This window comes from Petaurus breviceps, unplaced genomic scaffold (genome assembly GCF_028583685.1).
Source record: "Petaurus breviceps papuanus isolate PSGF00001 unplaced genomic scaffold, PetGlider_PUasm1.0 90919, whole genome shotgun sequence".
Lineage (NCBI taxonomy): Eukaryota > Metazoa > Chordata > Mammalia > Diprotodontia > Petauridae > Petaurus > Petaurus breviceps.
This window is the reverse complement of record NW_027187378.1, coordinates 11196202-11215666: the sequence shown is the minus strand read 5'-3', so window position 1 is coordinate 11215666 and position 19465 is coordinate 11196202. Positions and strand designations below refer to the sequence as shown.

The window sequence follows — 19465 nt, the reverse complement described above, 5'->3', positions numbered from 1 at the left end:
ATCTTAAGTATCTTGAAATAAAAATATTTGTTTTGCTCATCTGCATTCCAATACTTTTCCAGCTCAAAGTTGTCTCTACAGCTTGGAGAGAAGTCAAATCCTCAGAATTAACTAAGAGACAAATATTCTCTTCATTTTAGTTGCCGAAGGCTACTTTGCTTAATATCCAGTTAACAAACATTTATTAAAAGTTGTTCTACAAAAGTTACTGTTCTAGGCAACTAAGAATACAAAAGCAAAAAAAGGAATCAGATCCACCCTGAAGAAGCTTGCATTTTAGGTTTAAATACAGATATTTATGAATTTCAAAAAAGTGAGATATAGCACAGTGATTAAGTCATGCCTGGAATCATGTGTAATCATCTTTTTTTTTACTGTGTCACAGAAATATTTGTTTTGTTCCTTGACTAGAAAATAAAATAAATTTTAAAAAAAGATTACACTCAGTAATTAGTTAAGTTCTTATCCCCTACTTAAATAAAGAGGTTATACCAGGGAGGGGGGAAAGTATATATAGTTTAGAAATATATCTTCATTAACATTTCTTGCATATTTTGTTTGCTTTTTATCTAAATGATATATCAAAGTATCCCATTTCTCTAGATTCTAATTAACTGCACAATAATATCCTTGTTTTCAACGAGAATGCTTAAAGCTTCTAGTGTTATTTTAAAAAATCTATATTTTAGGGGTGGCTAGGTGGTGCAGTGAATAGAGCATCAGGCCTGGAGTCAGGAAGACCTAAGTTCAAATCTGGCCTCAGATACTTTAACAGTCACTAGCCATGTGACCTTGGGCAAGTCACTTAAGCCCAACTGCCCTGCCTTCCCATCTCCAAAAAAAATCTATATTTTAAAAGATGAACAGAACATTGAGAAGTAGTAAGTATCAAAGCAGGGACTTGAACTTAGCAGTAATGGGGTACAGAAGACCAAGGAGAAAACTAACAATGGGGGTAAATCAAGAACTAGGAGATGGTATTTGAGTTGAGTTTTGAAGGAAGGGAGTCTAAAATGCAGAAAGTACATTCTAGCCAAAGGGAAGGGGCCTGTGCCATAGGAGCTGGAATGCCCTGTACAAAGAAAGCAAGTAGGTCAGTTTGACTAGAACACAGAGTACGTGAACAAGAATAATGTATAAGCCTGGGAAAGAGGCATAGAGAACACCTGGAAAGGTAAGATGGAGTGAAAAGTTTTAAATGTCAAACAGAAGTTTATAGGAACAATACCAAGCCATGGAGACTTTCTGAGGAGAGCAATAACACGCTCAGAACTGGGCTTCAAGAATATCCATTTAACAGTTGTGTGGAGGATGGATGAGAGAGAGGAGAAGTTTATGACAGGAAGATTATTTAGAAGGCTATTGCAACAGTGCAGGCAAGAGGTGATGAAGGTCTGAACAAGGATGGTGGTCCTAGGAATAGAGAGAAGGGGACAAATGCAAGAGATGTTGCAGAGACAGAATCAACAGGATTTAAAAATTCATGTTATTGGGAGGGGAAAAGGAGGGAGAGAACAAGAAATACCAATGGATAACTGAGACTATAAACCTGAATGACTAGAAGAATTCTGGTGCCTTTGACAAAAGACTGGATGGGAATAACAGAACGAAATATACAGACCTTCCAAGTCAAAGAAAAAATACTGCAAGTAATACTCCAAGTACCAATGAGCCTCAGTCACGATCAATAGGATTTGGCAGTTATATTAAAGAAATAGAAAGGGGGCAGCTAGGTAGCACAGTAAATAGAGTACTGGCCCTGGAGTCAGGAAGACCTGAGTTAAAATCCAGCCTCAGACATTTGACACACTTACTAGCTGTGTGACCTTGGGCAATTCACTTAACCCCCAATTGCCCTGCCTTCCCCCTCCAAAAAAAAGAAAGAGAAAGCTTGGATTATGATAATTCAGAAAGTAAAGGAACATGAAATTACTGAAGCTTACAACCGAAAATAATTTATTCAGAAAAACTGAGCATAATCCAAACAGGGGAAAAAATGGGCCTGTTATGAAGATCCTGATGAAAAGACTGCTAAATTGTGTGTGATCCTGCCTAAGGGTCCTTGGTATTCACAGTATTTTTCTTTGACCTGAAGCTCTGCATTTTGGCTCCAATTACTGGGAGTTTTCATTTTAGGGTTCTTGTAGAAGGTAATGATGAATTAATTTTTTCTTTTCCTACTTTGCCCTCTGGTTCTAAGAGGTCTAGACAGTTTTCTTTTATAATTTCTTGGAATATGACGTCTAAACTTTTTCTGGTCATGGATTTCAGGAAGTTCAATGATTCAGGAAGACTACCTAGTCTTTATTTTCCAGTTCAACCTTTTTTTTTTTTTTGCGATTTTACCTTAAATTTTCTTCTACTTTTCAGTCTTTTGGCTTTAATATTGCTTGTCATTTCTTGCATCTATTGTAATTTTCAGGGAGTTTGCTATTTGGGTAAGGTTTTGTTCCTCTTGTGCCAAGCTGTTAATTCCCTTTCCAATATTTTCCCCTAGAATTCTCATTTCATTTATAAAAACATTTTAACTTTAAAAAAAAAAAAACTGTTGCTTCATCTCTTCCAGGAACACTAGCTGAATTTGTATAAGGGCTATTTTCCTTCAAAGTTTTCCTTATAGGTGGCTCCATCTTCTATGTTTGTATCTTAAGCATCCTTGTCACTATAATAGCTTTTTATGGTGGGGGGAGGGGACAAGGAGGGGTTGTTGTTTATTTGCTCATTATTCCAGCTTACCTCCTGACTTAGGACTTTATATTAGGGCTGAGAGGGAACATCTGGTCCAGATGCTGCTTTCTTGAGACATTGAATATTGTTATTCCAGGATCTCAGGGACATCTCTGGCTGGAATTTCAGTATTTCCAAAGTGATCTGATCCAGAACAAAGTCTGATCACTGTCCTCATCTGACCTCTGCAAATGCCTGACCCGAGTTTAAGTCTGATCAACAGGCTTGTGGGCTTGCCCCTGGTTAGAGTTTCAGTAGACTGTTGCCAGACTCAGCCATTATCAGCCAGCTAGAAAGCTCCACAGTTCCAGAGTGACAGAACTGTAGGCTTTCCTCTATCTCGAATCCCTGTACTGGTTATTTTTGTTCCAGAGTGACAGAACTGTAGGCTTTCCTCTATCTCGAATCCCTGTACTGGTTATTTTTCTGCAGTCTTCAAATTAGGCAAAAGGCTGGAAATGAGACCCTGTTCTACTCCTGAAGTCAGGAGCACAGAGGTAGTGTTTGCTTCTGAATTTGTTCCTCATTCAGTACACAGCCTGAAGTTCACTACCATTTCTTGCCCTGGAATGTCACCCCTAGGCTCAGGTCCACCTTCAATTCTCCTACTGAGTCTGTGACCTAGACTGGGTACTAAATGACAGAACTGCCACTTAGCAGCTATTCCCACATCCTGCACAAGGTCAGGGGTCCCCTGTATAGGTCTGGGACCTCTTCTTGCCCTAGTGCACACATAACCTGGGTCCTCTTTCAGTTCCTGTACATGAGAATGCTCCATACAGTGCACCCCAGGCCAGATCCTGACCTTAGTGTCTACAGACCTCTCTTCCTCCCTATGCTCTCTGGGGCTATAAATGTGACTCCCTGTGATTTTTTTCTTGAATTTCCTGATCAGGACTTGCTCCTATGGCTTTTCTAGATCTTTGTGGAAGAGATATGAGGAGTGAGCTTGGTTGTACTACTTGCCAATTCTACCTCTTGATATTCTCTCAATCACCTCTTTTTTTGTCGGTAGTAAGATCCAAGATTTTTTTCCCTATCTTTGACACTCCCCACTATTTTGAATACCTTGAAACTTGATCTTTCAATACTCTCAAAGCAGAGCTACCTCCAGCATAGCTCTGGATACTTTGTCTATTCTACCTGCTCTTCTCATCTTTGTTTTATTTAGTGCCATTTCAGCTTCCTCATATAACACAAAGCATTGTTTCACAATTTGCTTAGAGTCCAAATATTGCCCCATATTGTAGTGAAAAAAGAATTTTTTAACTGTTCCTAAAATCTGCCTTACCTACTTTTCAATTTTGTACTGTTTTATGTTCTAAATGCTGACCAAAATCTAATTTAAAGAACAAAGCTGTTTTTTTCCCATATCAGAAATGAGAAAGGGTTGAAGAAAAAGAGTTCTACTGGGTACAAACTTGCAAAGCTGGCAGAACTATTTTTCACTGTTACTCAAGGCTACTGTTTGTCAACTCCTTCAGAACTCACAGATGTTGCCTTTCAAGATTTTAATTCTCTCTCTCAGATATGAATGTCTCCTCCATACATTCTCATGCATCTGGTCACACAGATACTCTTTTTGCATCTGGCAGATGAACTAAATGAATAATTTTGTCTCAAACCCTTCTTCTGCTCAATTTCGACTTCAAGCACTATGGACCCAGGGAGGAGTGCCAACTGAGCCTTGAAGATGACATAACAACTAAACATATTAATAAATATATCAAAGAAAAAATATAAAGTCTAAAAACTATATGATTGCTAACACCTTTGTGTGCCCTTTTTTACCACTCTGTCATTGTCACTGCGGACAAGGTCTGCACAATACTAAGAATTATTTTGGGTATTTTTCTTTTTTTTATGCATTGACACAACTCAATACTTCATCACCAAACAGCCAGTTTCCTGATAATGAGCCTATATGTACTTAGCAAAGCAGACATAGTCTATTGCCAAGATTATACTAAAAGTACTTCCATCCTAGTGGAACCTTCTAGAGTCTGAGCACTACTGACATAGACTTTAAGACTCCAGAGTCATATACCTGCCACAAAGAGGGATCACAGCCAGACCTGAGGGAAGGTGTAGAGTGTGGATTCTTGTCTCACTGATTCTGGTAACTCTTTTCAGTGTTCTTATGTCATTACATCTACCTCCAAAACCAGTGAATTTGTTTTCTTCTGTTTGTATCTCCTCAAGTAGCTTTACTGCTTATGTATTTATCTATCGATACTGGTATTGACAAGGAAACTTGGAAACAGAATTTTAAAATATAATTTATCATGCCTTATTTTGTCAGTCAATAACCATTTAAGTGGTTACTCTGTGCCAGGCACTAAGCTAAGTGCTGGAGGTACAAAGGCAAAAAAAAAAAAAAAAACAACCTGCAACCATACATATACACAAACTCAAAGAGTTCACAGTTTAATAAGGAGACAATATGCGTATATCAGACAGACTAACTATGGAAGGACAGTGCCTTGTTCCACTTTGCTCCAAAGAGCAGAATTAGAAGCAATGACTCGATATTGCAGAGAAAAATTTCAGTTCTATGTAAAAAATTTTTCCCAACAGATATGATTATGGAAAAGAAGAATAGGCTATCAAGGGCAATCAGGAATTCCCTTCAGAAATTTTTAATCCACTGGGCAACAACCATTATGTTGAGAGTGTGTTCTGCAAAGATTAGTCTATGACTAGAGATGACCCCAAGTGTCATAATAGGGGATATGTCAAGATATTTCTAATTCTTTTTCTTTGAGTACTTTACCTCTTTCTATTCCTCCTAAGCACTTTTATTTGCTGTCTCTGTACTTCTTCCAAATGACTCATTTTATGTTTTGGTAAACTTTTCTTCATTTTCTTAAACTATTTTTTCTTCTTTTTGCTGTTTTACTCAGTTATCAGTGATCTTCCTAGAAAGGTTTGATCATATCACCTCCACTCAATAAACTCCAATGGTTCCCTATCACCTCCAGGATCAAATTTTTAAAATCTTCCCTTTAGCATTCCAAGCCCTTTAGAACCAGCCTCTCTTTTCCCATCTTCTTATAACTTTCATCCACCCTGCATAATCTTCAATTCAGTGACAATGGCTTCCTTACTGTTCCTAAAACAAAAAACTTCATCCCCAAACTCAAAATATTTCTCCATGTCTAAAATTCGTTCCCTCCTAATCTCTATTTCCTGGCTTCTATCAAATCCCAGTTAAAATCCCACCTTTTACAGGAAGTCTTTCCTGATCCCCCTTGATTCCAGTGACTTCTCTCTGTTTACTATTTTCACTTTATCTCATATATAAAAATCTTATTTGTACATAATTGTTTGCCTGATTGTCACCTTGAGAACAGGGATCATCGTTTACCTTTCTTTATATCCCCAGAGCTTAGCACAATGCCTGGCACTTAATAATTATTTAATGACTTTTTTTACTGGCTGTTTTTAGAGGAATGTGAGGAGCCTGGCTCCCTTGCAACCTCTTACTCTGCCATTTTAATTAGGAACCATAATAGAGAATTTAGGTTTATCAGATGCTGGCACTTCAATTAGGGGTCTAGTACATAAGGTCCTACTGAATTTTCTAGTTCTAATATAGACGATGAGTCCAAAAGGGAGAAAGGACTGTCTTCTTTAAAAAGCAATCATTCATGGAAATCAAACTTCTCAATAGATATAGGGGAAAGCAAGTGATAGCTCAGGTAAATACATTACATAAATATAAAGTTCTTTTCAGAATCCAAGGTACAGAATGAAATACCAGTACCATGATTATTATACATATGTGTATGTGTATATATGTATGTATATATGTGTGCATGCACCTATGCATCTCCTGACAATATTAAAAATAAGACATATAAAAACTTAACTTCTTAAAGGACTATCAAAAATATGATCATAACATCTGACAAGTGACAGGAATACTTGACAAAGAAATGGAGGGCAGTCTTCCTCATGGAACAAAAATGTTCGACACCAGTAGGGCAGTAATTGAAAGGGAAAACATTACAAAAAGTTTTTTAAAAGATTAAAAATTCTATTACCCAGAGCATTTTCCCCAATACTTCAAATGGCAGAAAGACTGTATGAAGAACCAATAGGAAAGATAGCAAACAATGAAAACAATACAAACAAATAAGAAAGTACTAACTGCAACCTGAGCAATAATTTAGTATTATAATAAAAAAATAACCAGGAAAAAAAATTTGAAATTGCCAGGGGGGAAAGGTATTTATTTCTAACATGTTATTAGATTTTTGATGAGATAGCAAATCTAACTAAACTTCCACCAAAATTTCTGTAATTCCCATGTTAAGGCCTTTCTTTCTTTTTTTCTTCTTATTCTACAGACACAACATACCTTTAATGAGCTCTGGTTTATAAGCCTTTCTAAGTTGCGCAAGGAAATTGTTGTAGAAAGTCTCTGCTTGCTCCGTAGGCATCGCCATATGATAGTCTGGTTTGTTCCCTTTCAGAATACACTGTAGAGTAAACTGGCTGACACACAACACTTCATACTGTTTGTCCATCACACTTTTTGACCAGTGTTTCCCACTTTCATCTTCAAATACCCTCAGGTTTAAAATCTTTCGAACCCTGCAAAGAAAAACACAGTAGTGAAAGCTAACTGTAGAGCTAGAAGCAACACCCCCTCAAAACACATCCATACAAGAATATGCTGCTACCGTGTTTCCCTGATAATAAGACCTATCCCGAAAATAAGCCCTCCCCTTACTGTGTAAGATTCCTCTAAAATAAGCCCTCCCCCGAAAATAAGCCCTATTGAGATTGCTACTGTAGTGAAGGTGATCCCCTGCGCTACATGCTACATTACGGTACCCTCTGTATGCACCGTTCCCCCCCCCCGGGTGAAACGCACACCAGCGCTCCAAGCTGCATCCAATCAGAGCTGCAGCAGTGAGCGCGTCATCCTGTTCTTCCCCAGTGATTTGCTTATTGAATAAAGGTACATTTTTTTGTTCACATTTACCTGTTTATTAAAATTGCTGTCAATGTTCATTAAAATAAGCCCTCCCCTGAAAATAAGCCCTCTGGTGTTTTTCTGTCCAAAAAAATTTAATAAGACAGTGTCTTATTATTGGGGAAACACGGTAGGTTTCCACATCTATAAAATGAGGGAACTGGACCATATGATCTCTAAGTCCCTGGTAGCTCTAGCACTATATCCTATGAAATAAGGGAAACAATTTGTGAATTGGTAGAGAATACAAGTAAGAAAAATCAAATGTGTATAATTCACCAACTGGGATCACTATCTTTTCTGGGTGGAAGAAATTCCCTCAACTATATGACCATATACCAAAGCATTAAGTTTATCCTTTAAGATCAAAACAAAATCTTCCCCAAAACTGAGACTAACATGCATACCAAGTCTCTTCAACCCTGGACCCTACCAAGGTAGAATTTATTTAGAGCATCACTTTCTCACCTCCAATCTTGCAGGCAAATGCCACATAAGAATGGATAGTAAGCAAAAAATCATTCCAACTCAAATGCTACCAAAATTTGCTTTCTAAAGAAGCAAGTGGAAAAAATAGGTGCTTACATGGTATACTGAAAAGAACAATGGAAGTGAGAGACAAGGAGATTAGGGTTCTGGCCTATGCTCTACACAGGCATAAACAAACTGCATGACCATGGGAAAGTCATATTAGCCACTCTGGCTTTTTCTTCATACCTATGAAACAATTTTCTCATCCTTATATACAAAATAGAGCTAGATATACAATATAGCTTGTGGTAAAGAGTTTACTGGAGTACAGAATGTTACAAATGTCATCGGACTTAGTCTGATGTGTGGTCTGATTTTGCATAGTTAATAATTTTCCTTTACTGTAAAGGAAGTAGGTATAGGATTTATATTTAGAGATTACTATGATGTGAAAGCAAAAGGTATCAATAACATGTTCTTAATTTAAATTTAAATAAGATTAAATAAGGGGACTGAAAAAAAAAACAAAAGCATGGTATGATCTTACCTTTTACTTGTTACTTTAAGTAGCAGGGAGCTCTCTTGAGTCCAAGTTTACTGAACAAATCCTTTTCTTAAGGGGATTTGTTCTGTGAAGTTTGGATTCAGTCAAAGGGCTGTACTTGAGGACCTCCAAGGTCACATGTGGCCTCAAGGCTGCAGGTTCCCCAAACACTTAATAGCTATTTTGTAGCTATACAGCAAGTTTAAATCAAAAGTTAAATTTCCATACAAAAATTCAAGTCAACTTAAGTTGGGATGGTTTATATTTCACAATAAGTTCTATTTCCTTTATTGAAATTTTCTCACAAATCTAACCAACCTCTTTGCAAGGTTAAAGAGATACAGCATGGGGCGGCTATGTGGTGGAGTGAATAGAGCACCGGCCCTGGAATCAGGAGGACCTGAGTTCAAATCCAGCCTCAGACACAACACAAAAACTAGCCATGTGACCTTGGGCAAGTCACTTAACCCCAATTGCCCTCCAAAAAGAAAAAAAAGTGTGTATTTTTATTTCAATGAGAGAGTGTTGTTTTTATGCGTTTGGATTATTTGGGGAGTGCTTAGAAAGGCCATTTTGACCAAAAGTATCTCCTCAAAGGATCTTAAACACAATACTGAAATTTCATCATTACAGATTAATTCCTTTCGACTAAAGTTTTGAGTTTCTAGGATTACTCTGTTGAAATGGAAATACCCTTAAAGGATTAATGCAATAAGCCATTACCATTCAACAGTATCTTAGTATATATCAAAGAGAAATTGATATCTGATATTAAAGAAGTAGTGTAAAACAAAATAGACAATATTTAATAAGAAAAAACTGGGGGTGGCTAGGTAAGTGAGTAAAGAGCCAGCCCCGGAGTCAGGAGGACCCGAGTTCAGTTCTGGCCTCAGACACTTAACACCCACACATTGAAAAAAAAAAAAAACCTAGCTGTGTAATCTTGGGCAAGTTACTTAACCCCAACTGCCCTCCAAAAAGCAAAAAAAAAAAAAAAAAAAGGCTGGAAGAGGGGGCGGCTAGGTGGCGCAGTGAATAGAGCGCCACCCCTGGAGTCAGGACCTGAGTTCAAATGTGGCCTCAGACACTTAACACTTACTAGCTGTGTGACTTTGGGCAAGTAGCTTAACCCCAATTGCCCTCCAAAAAAAAAGAAAAAGCTGGAGGAAAAAACCTAAAGTACAGGCTATATTTGGCAGGTCTCTGCACAATACAAACAAAAGTTACACACAACTGGGGAACAAAAATAAGGATGTGAGAAATTTGAAGTAAGGTACGCCAAAAAGATGAAGGATGGTAAAAAGGAGTCTTTAGTACCAAAAGTACAAAAGACGCCTTACACATTTCACAAGTTTGCATTTAGACATTAGCATTAAGGAATACCTATCTCTCAGGGTTTCATATGGCTTTGCAGAAAAGGGAAGTTTGATTTCTCTAGACTGTTTCTATGTACAAACTGCATAAAATCATCAGAAAGGTTTTCTCCTACCTCACCTTAATAATAGCTCTTTTCTCCTATTTGTGCCATCTCACCATCAGTAGCTGTATTGTCATAATTTCATGGTTAAGATCTATATAATTTTTATATAACTAACCCTTAATTTTCTTTGAACCCAGCTCATAGATTAAAAATAAGGTGGCAATCCTGTTTAAGTTGCTAGGGGGAAAGTCAATCTAAACAAACTTGTATCCTTAAAACACAATAAACAATTACAATGGACCTGTGATCTCATGGATGTAAGTATTTCCTCCAATAAAGCAAGCAAGGATTTATTAAGCATCTACCATGGCCCAAGCATTAGGGAAAAGAAAACAAAAATTAAACAGTCCCTGGCCTCAAACAGGCCACTATTAGGGGAGACATAAATAAATAGACAGAGGATATATACAAAATAAATACAATGCAACTCTGAAACAGAGGGAACTAGGAACTGCAGAAAAGTAACAAAAAGTTTCACACAGAAGACACTGATAAGCTGAGTCTTGAAGGAAACAAGGAATTCTAAGAAGCAGAGATAAGGAGGGAGCACATCCTAGCCATGAAGGGCCACCACTGCAAAAGCATGGAGACGAAAGGTGGAGAGTCATGTGCGAGGACAAACACTGCAGATGTGTCAATTTACTCACATCTGCCCATTCTGTGTGATTCTCATCTATGTTCTCTCATAAATTCACAAGTGCTCTACCCAAAATGCAAGGGGCATTCTTCACATTTTCTTTGCATTATATGCATACCAATGGAGAGTATATGCAAAATGTCCCCTGGTTAACTCTTGCTTTATGTGATAAGCCCATCATTTTTCCCTATCATGCTTTTCAAGTGTCTGTCCTAAATGCAGTACTAATAGGCAAATTCTACAGGTTGTCTATCAGATTGAACAATGTAGTCTAAACAGTTGGTATTCTTCGTCCATTTGGTTTTTCCAGTGTGGACGGTTGAGACAAATTCTTATGAATGATTTTGGATTTCACATTGGTGATTCTGCTCTGATGACATCTTTTATATAATTTCAGTGAAATTCCTCATTTGTGATATGTTGCAGCTTACTTATGCATTATTATTTCACAACAATTCAGATGTTCTTCAGTATTAATTTTTAGCAATTATAGTATTCCATGACTCACAACCACACAACTTCACTGAACGAATACTTGTATTCATAAGATGAATAGGTTTTAGGAAATCCACCTTCCCCCTTTCATTGGACAGATAGTAGCCCTTGAGTGTAGAATGTTGTGTATGTTGTCAGATAAAATCATTGTACTGATTGGTTTTGCTTAATTGTATTTCTATTACAAGGAAAAATTCACCATGGGGAAGAAATTACTGCAATGTAAAAACAAAAGACATCAATGACCTAAAAATAAGAAATAAAAAAAGAAGGGTCTTAGATTCAGGGAGAGGTTTAGGGTCATTAAAAAAAACTGAGGGGGTGGCTAGGTGGTGCAGTGAATAGAGCACTGGTCCTGGAGTCAGGAGGACCTGAGGTAAAATACAGCCTGAGACACTTAACACTTACTAGGCCTGAGACCTTAGGCAAGTCACTTAACCCCCAACTGACCTGCCCTCCCCCCTGCAAAAAGAAAAGAAAAAAAAAATCTGAGTAATTTCCCAATGGCAATCTAACTTGTTCTCCTCCTCCAATTAAAACATGGCCTCAACAACCTTGACATTTACAGTGGCTGTTGAAGAGACATATGATAGACAAGCTCTGCAAGTTTCCCATCAAACAGAATGTCATAGTCTGGACAATAGTCATTCTTCATCCACCTGACTTTTCAGAGTAGATAGTTTATTTATTTTTTTTTTAATTTATTTATTGCTTTTTGGAGGGGGAAAGGTAGGGCAATTGGGGTTAAGTGACCTGCCCAAGGTCACAGGGCTACTTTTGTACTAAGTGTTTGAAGTCAGATTTGAACTCAGGTACTCCTGACTCCAGGGCCGGTGCTCTATTCACTGCAGCCACTTAGTCACCCCCAGAATAGAGAGTTTAACCAAACTCTTTTCAGGTATAGATCTCATTTAGGGTTGACACAATGAGCACAAAATGATCCATCACTTAGGATACTACTTAGCACACAGTAAGTGCTAAATAAATGCTCTTCCTGAAATTAAAGATATCTACAAGCATATGAAAAAAAATGCTTTAAATCACTATTGATTAGAGAAATGCAAATCAAAACAACTCTGAGATATCACATCTCACCAGTGAGATTGGCTAAGATGACAAAACAGATAAATGCTGGAAAGGATGTGGAAAAATTGGAACACTAATGCATTGTTGGTGGAGCTGTGAACTAATCCAACGATTCTAGAAAGCAATTTGGAACTATGCCCAAAGGGCTTTTAAAAAGTGCATATCCTTTGACCCAGCAATACCACTTCTAGGGCTGTAATCCAAAGAGATCATAAAAGTAGGAAGAAGACCCATATGTACAAAAATATCTACAGCAGCTCTTTTTGTGGTAGCAAAGAAATGGAAGAATGGAAATCAAGAGGATGCCCATCTATTAGGGAATGGCTAAACAAGTTGTGGTATATGAATGTAAAGGAATACTATTGTACTATAAGAAATGATGAGCAAACAGATTTCATAATAACCTGGAGAGACTTATATGAGCTGCTGCTGAGTGAAGAGAGCAGAACCAGGAGAACTTTGTACACAATTACAGATACATCGTACCTGTGACGACTAACTTTGATAGACTGGGTTCCTTTCAACAATGCAAGATTAGAAGACAACTCCAAAAGATTCAGGTTGGAAAGGACTAGACACATCCTGAGAAAAGAACTACAGGGTCTGAATGCAGATTGAAGCAAAGCACTTGCTCTCTCTCTTTTGTATTTTGTTTTGTTTCATTCTTTCTTTCTCATTGTTCACTCCACTGGTTATAACTCTTTACAACTAAACTAACATTTAATGCGAAGGTATTTGTAGAACCTATATCAGATTACATGCCGCCATGAAGGAAGTGGGGGGAGGGGAGGAGAGGGAGGGAAAGAAAATTTGGAACTCAAGGGTTTGTGGAACTGAATGTTGTAAACTAAAGGTAAATAAATAAATTTTTAAAAATTAAAAAAAAAACTTTCTTCCTTCTTTCATTCATTCATCCACAATTATGAGAATCTAAAAAATTTCACCATATACAGAGAGACCTAAAGTTTAGATTTTTAAATGGACCTTTGAGACCACGGCAAACACCTTTGATAAACCTACATCTCTGTTTTCTTTCACTTCAAGTTAAAAAATTAAGGTTCATTGAACCAAGTTCTCTCCATTGTTATATGTTTCGTACTATTTTCTGAGTTTGACATGTGCACCCTACTTGTTAAAGGAGACTCTTTAAAATAGGAATTTTTTTTTGTCTTACTGAATCAAAAGTTTTTTTATACTCAAGAAAAACTACACACAGTAGAATACTGTGCTTCCTCCATAACTTTCAATCAATTTTATAATAATAAAGATACAGTCTATCATGGATTATCACTTACGAAAGCCTACCTGTTCTATCTGATATACTCAAAAATGCTCTTGATGCATATGTAGCTTATTCTTATTAAGATGTGGTACAGAAGGCAATGTACAGGCCAACAGTTATCAATATTACATTGGTCACCTGTTTTTGGTAATAGTTTCTCCCACACATTTGGTATCCTCCTATCTACATAATCTTTCATAAGCTTAGAAAATAGATCCCTTAATATTCTCAAAAATGAACAGCCTTCAACATGGATCTCCTTGGCGCACCTTCACTTGATATATTTTCCTGTATTTTGTTTTCTTCAGTGCCATTTCTACTTTATCTACATGCTCTCTGAATTAGTACCATTTTCTTGAGAATACAGCATTTTTTCTTAAAACAAAAAAGGGAATTAATCAAGCTCTCTCACCAATTTTAATTCCTAGATTTGGTGGCAAATACCTCACCAACTGAAGTGTTTGTGGTAAATCCATACCCAAACTAGGAAAGAAAAAAGAAAGCATATAAAGAAAATTTAAACAGTCAAATAGATGTATTGAAAGGTATTCTTTAAAGCTGTAGGTCTCAGGAAGGCTACAAATCTCCAGTTCTCTATCAGGAGAACTGTCGGGTGTGGGAGGAGGAAAGTAGGGGAAGAGGAAATGAGGGGATAGGAGCAGCTCCAATTAAGGCTTCTCAGTCTTCCCTTTTTGTACAGAAGTGGTTCCATCTCTGAAGTACATTAATGATGTTTCACCAGTTTTCCTTTCTCCCCAGGGTGACTGGTAGATAATGAATGAATACATGTATCAATACTAGTATCTCTGTGCCTAGATCTATACTTTGAGATCTCTGAACACTGTAATTGATTGAGGGGGACTAAGGAAGACAAAAAAAGTTAAGAAACTGACCCACCTCCCTGGCTAATTTGACAAATTTATTGAACAATTTTACACAGAGGCTTGCTTTCATGGCCTTGGCTGGGTTCCAGAATAAATTTCTCCAGAGCCTGGATGCCCATTCTTCTGTAGTCATAAGTCATGAGCTTATAAGGGGTTTTATATAACCAAATAAAGTAAAAAGATAACAAAGTCTGTTCATGGCCTAAATTTTTTAATTTAATTCTTAACTCTTCTGAGCCAGTTTCCATGCTCTTAAGCATACCAAAGGTACAACAAACTGTTTAAAATTAACTCAGACTTTTTGTTCAGTATTTCACAGTTTAGGGTGTCTTAGTAGAATAGGCCCTAACACATATATCCAGAATTATGTTATTAGAAGCCAAATATGGTAGTTCCACTGTCATTGAGGGTGAAAATAATGTCATAAAAATCTTTAAAACAACTCAAAGGTTCTACCTCAGATCTATCAGACTGTAAAATATGACAAAAAAAGATAATGACAGTATCTAAAAGGAGTATAGGAGGATGTACAAACTAAACTATCACTGGGAGAGCTCTGAATTGATAATAATTTGGAACTATATTATATTGAAAGAAAATTGGAGCTATACTTTAAAAGACATTAAACAGTGACACCATGACTAAGCTACTCCCCAAAGAGATTAAAAAAAAGAGTCAAGTGACTCATATACACAAAAATATTCATAGCATCAATCTTTGTTGTAGCAAAGAACCAAAAATAAAGAATGTTCATTAACTGACTAAACTAATTATGACATACACATATATCTGCCAAGCAGTACACCTGCCAAGACAAACCCAAGTACTATGTGGACATCACTATAAAATACTTTTTTATAAAAATAAAGTCAGATTTAAATAAATGGAAAAATACTAATCATTCATGAGCCAAGCCAATACAATAAAAATGACAATTCTACCTAATCTACTTATTCAATGCCATCTTAATTAAATTATCAAAAAATTATTTTATTGAACTAGAAAAAATCATGATAAAATTCATTTGGAAGAACAGAAGGTCAAGGATATCAAAGGAATTAGTGGGAAAAACATGTAAAGGAAGGAACTCTAGCAGTGCCAGATCTTAAACTGTAATATAAGGTGGCAATTATCAAAATTATCTAGTACTGGTACAGAAGGGTAGATCAGTAAAATAGAATATCTATTCTATTCTATACAATACACATTAGTAAATTATTTTAGTAATCTTGTGTTTGATAAATGTAAATATTTAAGCTTTCAGGATAAAAATTCACTGTTTGGTAAAAATTGGTGGGAAAACTGGAAAGCAGTCTGGAAGAAATTAGGTACAGACCAATATCTTAGACTATTTCCCAAGATAAGATCAAAACAGATACATCACCTAGACCTACAGGGAGTTATCGTAAGTAAATCAGAATAACATATCAGAATAATATTATCTATCAGATTTATAGATTAAGAAAAGATGTTATAAATAAACAAGAGGCAGAGAGAACTGTGAGATATAAAATGAATAATTTTGATTATATTAAATTAAAAAGATTTTGTACAAATAAAACCAATGTAGCCAAGATTAGAAAGAAAGCAGAAAATTAGGGGGTGAGGGCAATTTCACAGTTTCTTGGATAAAGGCCTCATATCTCACATATAGACAGAACTTTGTCAAATTTTTAAGAATATGAGTCATTACTGAATTACTAAATGATCAAAGAATATAAACAGGTAGTTTTTGGAGGAAGAAATTAAAGCTATAAATAATCATATGAAAAATGCTCCAAATCATCATTGACTAGCGAAATGCAAATTAAAACAACTTTGAGATAACAACTCACACCTCTCAAATTGGCTAAAATGATAGAAGGGGAAAATAACAAATATTGGAGGCAATGTGGACTAATTGGGACATTAATACACTGTTGGTGGAACTGTGAACTAATCCAACCATTTTGCAAAGTAATCTGGAATTATGCCTAAAGAGTAATAGAACTATGCACATCCATTGACTCAGCAATACCACTTTAGGTCTGTTTCCCAAGGTGATCAGGGAAAAAAGAAAAGAACCTATATGTTCTAAAATATTTATAGCAGCTCTCTTTGTGATGGCAAGGAACTGGCAATTGAGAGGATGCCCATAAACTGAGGAATAGCAAAATAAGTTGTGGCATGATTGTGAAGGAATACTACTCTACTGGAAGAAATTGTGTGCTGGTTAATTTTAGGAAAACATGAAAAGACTTGCATGAAATAATAAAGAGTAAAATAGACCAAAAAAAGTCATATAAAGTAACAATATTGTTCAAAGAGTAAATGTGAATGATAGCTATTCAGAGTTATATGAATATTCAAATCAACTACAAGGGACCAATGAAGAAAAATGCTACCTAACTCCAGAGAAAGAACTGTTATATTGAACTATGTATTGTTTAATTTCATATATATGTGTGTGTCAAATGTTGGGTTTCTCTAGTGTGAGAGTGAGAGGGAGGGAGAGAAACGGCCTGGAACTTAAATGTAACAAAAAAAAAAAATAAAATTTTAAAATATTTATAGCATCATCTTTTGTTGTAGCAAAGAATTAAAAACAATGAAAGTATTCATTAATTGGCTAAACAAATTATGGCATACAAATGGGAGGGAATATCATTATTTCATAAGAAATGATGAAAGAGAGGGTTTCAGAAATACCTGGGAAAACTTGTATGAACCAATGCAAAGTGAAGTGAGCAGAACCAGGATAACAATTTATATAGTGACCACAAGAGGGCAAAGTGAAACAACTATGAAAGATTTTACCTATGTTCAAGGTGGCAAACAAGCACAACTCTAGAAGACTGATGACACAAAGAGATGATGAACTAGAGGAGTAAAATGAAATATGTACTTATAGAAAATGTTAATGGGTGGATTTGCTTTGCTTGGTTATATTTATATTTTGCAAGGGAAAGCTTTTTTTTTTGGAGGGGGGGAGGGGTTTGAAGGGATCAGACAAAAAAGTAACAGGGGATGTGACAGTAACACCAAAACTAAAAGAAAGAGGAAAAAGCATTAATGAAGTTTTTTTAAATGTACCAAAGAAGGAAGTTCAGAAGGTGAAAAAGACAAGCAGGACAGTGTTGAAATTACTGAGTTAAATTTAATACATACTTGGAAAAAAAACAAACATTCACAGTGTCATATAAAATACTCTTTCTGTTGTTTTTATAAAAAAAAAAATACTCATGTTTGTTGATGTCTGTCAAGTTCATAATAGTAAAAAAAAACCCTTACAAATTTGTTTTCCAATTTTCATGTTTGCTGTCATTCTGGTCCTTGGGAAAACTTTACCAAATTGTTTTGAACTTTTTTTTTTAACTAAACTAGGCTTCGAGTCAAAATAACATTTTGAAAATCCAAGTCTAACAAATAGCTCCTCAAGAATGATAGCAGTAGGGGCGGCCAGGTGGCTCAGCGAGTAAGAGCACTGGCTCCAGTGTCGGGATGACCTGGATCAAATCTGGGCTCAGATACTCAGCACCACACCCAGAAATAACAACTGGCCGTGTAACCTTGAGCAAGTTACTTAACCCTGATTGCTTTAAAAAAAAAAAAAAAGAATGATAGCAGTACGCACTGAATAGAGCACCGGCCCTGGAGTCAGGGGGACCTGAGTTCAAATCTGGCCTCAGACACTTGACACAATTACTAGCCATGTGACTTTGGGCAAGTCACTTAACCCCAACTCCAAAAAGCAAAAAAGAATGATAGCAGGAAGAACTTATGACAAATGACATACTTACATTTTTTTTTTTGGAGGGGGGAAGAAGTGACTTGCCCAAGATCACATAGCAAGTAAATGTTAAGTGTCTGAGGTCAAATTTGAACTCAGGTCCTCCTGACTCCAGGACTGGTGCTCTATTCTCTGTGCCACCTAGCTGCCCCTATACTTACATTTTTTTAACAAGTTCAACATAAAAATCAAGTTTCTGAAGCCACAGAAGGTGGGATAGTCACACAGTGAAACCAAGGGATAACAAATGAACAACAAAATTTACTCTGGTACCCACAAACTATAAAAGGATTAGAAAACAGATGTCCAACACAGAGATGTTCTGTAAAAAATCTATGGGAAAATATGGCAAAGAAATACACAGGATGAAAAGGCACAGATGAATTGCAGTCTTCACTGATATTGGTAATATACACATAAATGAAATCACATAACTAGAGAAAGACAAAGACAATTCCTTCGTACATTGTTTGACCTATCAGAACTTCATCCATTAGACTGTATCCAATCCCTCTATAATTTGAAAGACAAATATTAGTGATTTACATGAGGCTCAAAGAATTTTTTTTTTTGCTTTTTGGAGGGGGGAGGGAAGGGCAATTGGGATTAAGTGACTTGCCCAAGGTCACATGGCTAGTAAGTGTTAAGTGTCTGAGGCTGGATTTGAACTCAGGTCCTCCTGACCTCAGGGCCAGTGCTCTATTCACTGCACCATCTAGGCACTCCAAGGCTCAAAGAATTTAAGGGATATAATTATGGAAATACAACTAATAAGTGCAAATAAGGGAGAGGAACTAAGTTGACCTGACTCCAAATTCAGTCCATTCTTAGCTATATAGTACTATTTCTAGTATACTATTATTATCATCAAATAATTTTCTCCTTAACTGTATGTGAATGTTGATATTTAGATGGAACCTAGTACCAAGCTGCAGTAGAAAAGAAAAATAAAGTTATAACAAAACATGACCACTCCCTCCTCATTCATATACATTTCCTCATGGCACATCATTTTCATCCTAGATAGATTAGGATTTTGCTACCTATACTACAATCATCAGCTCAAACCTAATACCATCAAGAAAAGCAATAACATGATCATCTAG

The 19465-nt window shown here is 36.3% G+C and overlaps 1 protein-coding gene across 1 annotated transcript in view; it reads right to left on the bottom strand.

Annotated features, from left to right (window-relative positions):
* The window catches only part of DTD1 (D-aminoacyl-tRNA deacylase 1), a 254173-nt gene that overhangs the window by 223068 nt on the left and 11640 nt on the right, over positions 1-19465 (bottom strand). Inside the window, exon 3 of the mRNA XM_069075478.1 lies at positions 7091-7326. Within this exon, the coding sequence (XP_068931579.1) occupies positions 7091-7326 (236 nt within the window). The remainder of the gene's footprint in view (positions 1-7090; positions 7327-19465) is intronic.